The sequence below is a fragment of the Eufriesea mexicana genome, unplaced genomic scaffold (genome assembly GCF_001483705.2).
Source record: "Eufriesea mexicana isolate 0111107269 unplaced genomic scaffold, ASM148370v2 scaffold1358, whole genome shotgun sequence".
Taxonomy (NCBI): domain Eukaryota; kingdom Metazoa; phylum Arthropoda; class Insecta; order Hymenoptera; family Apidae; genus Eufriesea; species Eufriesea mexicana.
In genome coordinates this window covers 1,200,549-1,208,579 of record NW_016909491.1, presented here as the reverse complement: position 1 = coordinate 1,208,579, position 8,031 = coordinate 1,200,549, and the positions used below count along the sequence as shown (strand labels likewise).

The window sequence follows — 8,031 nt, the reverse complement described above, 5'->3', positions numbered from 1 at the left end:
TTAAGTTTTATTTACAATTATAATATATAAGACAATATAAGAATTAGCAGATATAAAATAATACCATTTGCAAAAACAGTTTTATTAAGAAAAAAAGTATAATTATTGAATCAACAAAAAATTAGTATCTAATTGTTAAAAACTCTAACTATATCTAACTTAATTGTTAATAGATAATAATAATAATAATATTATGAAAATATTTTCAAATATTTTTAATATAGAACTTCATGGATATTCATGCACGGTAAATTTCAAAATGTTCTTTGACAATTGAAAACATTGTATAGGTTAACAAGATTTATATATTATTATTGAAAATGAAACAATATAACAAAACATCTTATACATATGAAAAATTTAAGAAATGTTTTTCAAACTTATTTTTCAACATAAATTGATTTTAAATATAATTTTGATTATTTAATGACAACTAACCATCAGCACCTTCACATGAAGTTTTGACATGTCCTATACCACAGTGCGTCTACGCCAATGAGTACAAACAGTATTGTGAAACGATTAATTATAAAAATTGGTTTGAACATTAATATATATCTTTGTAAGATTATTTTGACGGTAAAATGTATTTTATGTCTATTTCATATATATATTATATATATATATATATATAATATAATATATATGAAATAGACTAGAGAATAGAGATATATATAATATATATATAAAATATATACATATATATACAAACCGCATGCACAACACACACACACACACACACACACACACACACGCGCGCGCGCGCGCGCTCGTGTATATATTAAAGGAATAGTAATTATATGTAAAATTCATATTTGCTCTTTCATACGAAATCATTTTATGCTCTTTTACTACATAAAATATTATTGATATTTTATTTATAAATCTTGTGGCGGCTATTTACAAATTTTTATTATCAAAAGATATTGAATCAAAGACGAATTTTCTCTTTATATTTTTATTATATTGACACTACTAATGCAATTCAGTAATAAAAATATGTATATTCAAACATAAATTTGTTTGAAGATACCATTTACCAAAGTATAAATTTTATTCGAAAGTCATGTATTCCAAATGACAAAATTTTCAAATACACTTATTTAAATTCCGTATAAAATTAAAAAAATTAATTTGACTGTATATGTTCATGATTTACTTTGTGACTTATTTAAATATGATTAGATATGAATAATTGTAAAGTATGTAGAACAAATTAGATATTTACATTTAGTAATGTATATTTCTTATATATGTTTTCTATTTCGATTATCTTTAATTGACTATTAGTATTACATTATATAATCCTCATATTTGATCTCATAATTAAAAAATTGTAGTTTACATTTAAAAAAATTTATAACGATATATCTTTTGTTATAAAAACACAATTATGTCAAAGAAATGGAAAACTTATATTTTAATCAAATACTTTGTATATTTTTGATATATTAAACTTATCTTTCGACTTAATAATTTATTATAATATTCTATTTTTATCGTTTACAATGAATAACAAATATTATAAGTACACGTGGAATTAAATTTAAATAAAAGCAAGAGAAAAGAGGGAAATAGATGCAATTATCTATATAAACGTAGAAATGAAGTTATTTTAATATTTTTCCGCGTCTAGAAGTAAGTTGGATATTTTAAAATCATAGATATAATTGCTATTATGAAAAAATAATTAAATAAATTGAAAAATGATCTACAAAGCAGAAATTAAAAATTTGCATATGTATTATATCTCACTATAAAATTTATTTGTTATACAACAATATTTCTTTAATTTTCCTTTTCGTATTACTACTTTTATTTTTTAAATTATTACAGAACATTATATAATACGTAGTTACACATGTATTATAATAATTAAAGTAATAACTTAACGAAAAATATACGTTGATAATAGCGTGATTCTAGTCACGTCGTTAAGATTATAAGTCGTCTGTTATAAATGCTATAAAACATTCCAGCTATACGTAACACCGTTATTTTGATTTTATTTAAAAATAAAATAAAGCAAAAAATATAATAGTTGTGTAAATATAAATAGATTTATGTATTTTTTATGAATGAAGATTAATCAATAGACAATACGATGAAAGTGTCAGTAAAATTTACTTTTGGAAGAAAGATTTACGTTTCTCGTGGCACGTAGTCTAATCGATGTTATTGAAAGTGGGAAATACATTGTATCGCAGTGACGCGCGATAATAATTTAGTATCAGTACCGAAACGTAATTGAGGAGTATACCAGTGAATTTAATTATGAGAAGTGAACCCAGTGAAAACATGTTCAGCATATTAATAATACTTACAGTGCTTTTACCTTCTATTGTACATTCTAATTATTTCGGAACGAACAATCAGAAGGATGATCAATGCTTTTGTAAGGTATTATTTTCATTGTTCTCGCGTTATTCAAATTTTTTCATAAAAGAAATAGACATAACCCTTAAAAGTATGTCAATTTTTTCACTATTAATTATATACATGTTCATGTATTAGCTTATAATATAATATTCTTTTATAATTCCAAGTAATTAAATTATATTTACAAAAATCTAGTTGAAGGGTTCGATTGATGACTGCAGTTGCAATGTGGATACAGTGGATTACTTTAATAATATTAAAATTTATCCCAGACTTCAGAGTCTTCTAGTCAGAGATTATTTTCGCTTTTATAAAGTAAATTTAAAGCAAGAATGCCCTTTCTGGACTGATGATAGTAAATGTGCTATGAGATATTGCCATGTACAACCTTGTCAGGATGTAAGTGTTTTATATATTAATTTGATTAATACATAAAGATGTCATAATATTGTCATATATAAACATGATGTAACAAATATAAGTAATTTTAAAATCACTGAAATTTATATACATGTCATTATTCCTATAGGAGGATATTCCAGATGGTTTGAAAGGAGATATGTTAAGGAACATTCATTTTAATGAAAGTCCTGTAGATAAATATAAAGCTACAGCACATTATAATGATTGTTTATATAATGCTAAAGATCATAATAGAGAACTTAGTTACTTAAATACAACAATTAGGTAAACAAGTATATTTCTAGCAAATCCATATATGAAGACATTTATGAACATTTAATGCTTAATTTCAAATCTATTTTATTATAATTTGTTTAGTTCAGAAAACTATAAAGATTTTGAATTATGGCAGCAATATGATGATGCTCAAGATAATTTTTGTGTAAAAGAATCTGATCCAGGAGAATATGTGGATCTTTTGTTAAATCCTGAAAGATATACAGGATATAAAGGACCCAGTGCACATAGAATATGGCGCAGTATTTATTTGGAAAATTGTTTCAGGTATATACTTGTATTGATAATTAAGTTTGAAATGGATATTAAAAACTATTGCGTTTTATATATGCATTTAATTTCAGACCTGAAAATTCCCCACATAACTTTATTCAATCTTCAAAAATAAATGGTAAGCATAATTTTATTGTAATAGCATGTTAGTAATATGTTTTAAATTACAAATTAATTTTATTGTAATATATTATAATTATTGCAGGAATGTGTTTAGAAAAGAGAGCTTTCTATCGTGTTATATCAGGTCTTCATGCTAGTATTAATATTCATTTGTGTTCAAAATATTTATTATCATCAAAGGAAGATTTAGGGTTAATATCTGGTGGCAGGTGGGGCCCTAATTTGCAAGAGTTTCAAAAAAGATTTTCACCAGAGGAAACAAGAGATGAAGGCCCAAATTGGTTAAAAAATTTATATTTTATTTATTTACTGGAATTGAGAGCTTTAGCAAAAGCTGCACCATATTTAGAAAAAGAAGAATATTATACTGGTAATAAAGCACAAGATAATGACACTCGTTTGGCAATGAATGATATTTTAAGTGTTATTAGGTAAGTTTAATTTTATATTTGTGATATCCAATACTTGTAGATAGTTTATTTAAGATAAATTTATTTTAGATCGTTTCCTGATCATTTCAATGAAAGCACTATGTTTACTGGTGGAGTTGAGGCTCAGTTGTTAAAAGAACAATTTCGGCAACACTTTAGAAATATATCTCGTATCATGGACTGTGTGGGTTGCGATAAATGTAAATTATGGGGAAAACTTCAAACACATGGTTTGGGTACAGCACTTAAAATTCTATTCTCAGGGAAATTTGATAAATGGGAATCAATGTTAAATAACTTTGATAGGAAAAAATTCTTTTTAGAAAGAAGTGAAATTGTTGCACTTATAAATGCTTTTGGGAGGCAAGTATTACTGTTTTACATTTAAACATAATTATACGATGAAGAATATATGATGGAAGAAATTATTAACCAAAAATATAATTCTCTTCCTTTTTTTAAATTTTGCAGATTATCAGAAAGCATCTTTGAACTGGACAACTTTAGGCATATGCTGAGATAGCACAATACTGATTAGGAGGTCTTCTACAAATCCAGGTCAGAAAAAAGGGCATTTTTGAACATTTTTTTCAAAAAAATCTTAAGATCATTTAACATAAGGTTTTCATTACCTTATTTGTTCATATTTCTAGCTAATTTTTCAATTTTTTTTCAATATGAAATAGTGAAAATTGTAGGAATTATATAACGATATACACATGTAGGTTCAAAAAACGGGTTCGGATAACTGATATGGTAGCGGCTTTTCTGCTTATCGGAAACAAAAAAATCAAAATGCATTTTGATTGATAGGGATACAGTTATGGTTCGTGCTGTGGAAAAAAAAAACTTTTTCACTTAAAAGAATGTCGAAACTGTGAATTTTAAATGCCTATTCTCTCCTGCTAATTTTTTCATTTCAAATTTAAAATATAAAAACACATCAGATCTTAATATCCGCAGTTCCAGCGATGAAGGTACATCTGCTTAACATTCAGTAAAAATTAAAAGTCAGTCGATAACTTAGAATTTGAAATATCATATCATTCAACGTAACACAAACAATGCGTAACTTGATCTGTTCATGTTTGTGCATCTATAACTTTGTTAATTTTACGAACAGCTGTGCACATATATTTTTGAACGTATAAATTTTAAAAAAATGCAAAAAGAAAGAAATTGATTTTTTTTTGGCTGATATTTGTAGAAGATTCTTTTAATATCTTAATTTTACTTAATTTTGAAGAGTTAGTTACTACAGTAAAATACATCACAGAAATTCATTTACATAATCCTTAATTATATTAAGGATAGTAAGTTTATAAAATAAACTGATTTATATCAGTTATAAATTATTAGAAAATGTCATTCATTCTTAAAATACGACATAAAGTCGCAATAAAAAATTTGATATATATATGTATATATATATAGTGCGTGATTTTTTTATAGTTTTTATTTCTAACAAGAATTACATTAATATTATCGAGGGGAAATTATCATTCAGTGATATGTAATACTGATCAAATTATAAAGAAAAATAAAATGTCAAGTCAAGTATATGATTGCACAATGTTATTTTATTGCGATTTTAATAATAATTTAAACTCTATCTGTGATAAATATTTTGTCTATAGAAAGAATCCTTTTACCAGTTTTGAAATAGCATATATACAATTTCAGTTTTTAAAGGACCTTATTGTTTTTTACTTCTACATTTACAAATATATCGGACTTTAAAAATTATAGCTTGTCTTTTAAGTTTATTTTTACTTAAATAAAAACTCTTACTAGCATAACTACTAGTATACTATTTTATCTATAATAAATAACGTTGATTAAGACGATTCTAAGAAAAGTAGATTGTAGCGCATTATGTTCAATAAGATATGTATTACAAAAGTCGTCCAAGATGAACCAATTTTGTATAGTGACGAGTACGTTTTTTGAAAAATTTTATATTGCATGTTTTTATATTGCTGCTATAATAAAGATAATAAAAGGTCTCACATTATTTTCCGATAAATTTACATACAAAGAGAAAACACCAGTATATCGAATTAGTATTTCCATATATACTAATTCGTAATAATTTATAAATATTTAATGTTATTGTATATATGCATAAATCTAATTTATTATTGCCCAATCATTTATTCTACTTATAAATGATAAAATGATGATGTTCATTTCATTTTCCAAATTAAATATACAAAACAATAGTAAATGTATATTTCAATCACATTTTTAATAAGAGTGAAAGTATTGATAATTATGTAGAATTTATATGATTTACTTAGATAAATCGATTGGCTTGATATTACGTTAAAATTACATGAAGTTATGCACTATATAATAAATGAAAAGTACGTCTTGATAATATTTACATCTAACCAAGCAATCTATTTGAATAGATCGTATATTGTAGAAATAGCTTAAAATTCTACTGTAGTACATGGAAAGTATATCATGGAAAGTTTGATAACATCATAAAAAATGCGTATTTCATACGTGAATATAAGTCGGTGTTGTATATGTAATTCTCATTAATTTACTTGTAATCAGAGATAGGAAAATCTTAATGTATCCTGTTTATTTCCCAGAAAATATAATACTTTTTATTCCAATGGCAGCTCTACTACATATAATAATGAGTTTCGAATATAATAAAAATTGCAATATTATTAATATTTTGTGCATCGTAAATTATTTTTACTCCTTGTCTAATCGAACATTCCATTCTTGTATCTTCATTCATGGCCTAACGATTAAACTCGCTTGGAGTTGATTTTTATTGTTAATGTTAATCGTTCTATCTGTATATCTTTAAATTCTTTTTCAATAAATCATTTTTTTCCAACAACGAGAATTTTGTAATTTGTCGTTCCTTCTTATTGCGATTATCAAGTTATGTTATTTTCAAGCCCTAAGCGAAGATTGGTACGCAAAGTGCGATGTAATATCAACACTTCGCGTCGATAATGTTCTCGGATAACAAACGTTTTAGGTGTCCGCTATCCGAATCCATCAAACGCATCACAAACTCGGCCACCCTGGCGGTGATCTCAAGAAATAAGTCAGGTGTTTTACGATAATACATATCTCGATAGTTCAGTATATTTGATCAAATTTATTTTTTCTTATCCTTACGTTTGCGTTGTAATAAATAACATTTACAGAATCGTTATCTTCGAATCGCGACCGTCAACTCGTTAAAACGTTTTGTATCATGATGCGACATATAGGTTAATAATGAAAAAAATCGTATTCGAATTCTTATCTATTAATAAGATTCATTTCAAAAAGAAAAAATTCTTATTCGACGGAAATTAGGTATGTTGAAGCCCGTACACAGAACCACGTAGAATTTTAATCTATAAGGATGTCGTGTCGATTAATTTTTTGAGCGATATTTGTAAAGGGTATAAGGTTGAATAAAGTAACAAAGAATATCGAGCTCTGCTGTTTATCCTGTCATTTATACCCTTTATCGGACTGTATTATGTCTAGGGTATTCTTATGCGATGTAAACAAATACTTCGTATCGTGAACTGTCATCAGACACTTTGGTCAGCCGTCTTGTGGGAGGCAGATACGCCTTGTAGGGCTCAGTCGATGAAACGTGCGTCAAAATGACCGCTTCAAAAATCTTGTACGTTGATTAGCATTGCGGATCCTTCTAAGATCGTCTCGGTGTCTTTTCATTGAATTTACGGCCTCGAGGAATTTTGAAAACGGAACAGTGATAAGGGCGATCGACGTTTCGTGTGATCGTATCGATGAGAACAAAATCGCGTGTCGTGCTATCGGTAAGCAGAGTGTAAGACCTTTAAGACGGGAAATTGAAAGTATTATGCTCCGTTTATTGATAGTGCGCCTCGAAACGAACATCATTTGGACTTCGAGATGGTAATTTCTCCACAACGACCGTACAGCTTTCGCGCGCTGACTTCCGCGATTCCCATATTCCAGCATAATATTGCCGGGCCAGTACAGGGGCATTATGCTAGGTATATGAGGTATCGTAAGTTCATTGTAGTCTCCGAAGGAGCTCTGTGATTTTTCACACGAAGGAAATTCTTCATCAACGTTCGCGTTGTAATTATACGTGTATATATATATATAT

The 8,031-nt window shown here is 26.9% G+C and overlaps 1 protein-coding gene across 1 annotated transcript; it reads left to right on the top strand.

The window, feature by feature from the left end:
• Positions 1-2,073: 2,073 nt before the first annotated feature.
• On the top strand, positions 2,074-4,950 carry Ero1L (endoplasmic reticulum oxidoreductin-1-like protein). The gene is made up of 8 exons (XM_017900837.1): positions 2,074-2,400; positions 2,575-2,778; positions 2,909-3,066; positions 3,160-3,345; positions 3,423-3,469; positions 3,557-3,905; positions 3,975-4,268; positions 4,377-4,950. The coding sequence occupies exons 1-8, from the start codon at positions 2,275-2,277 to the stop codon at positions 4,426-4,428; spliced, it is 1,416 nt and encodes a 471-aa protein (XP_017756326.1). The 5' UTR covers positions 2,074-2,274; the 3' UTR covers positions 4,429-4,950.
• The last annotated feature ends 3,081 nt before the right edge of the window (positions 4,951-8,031 follow it).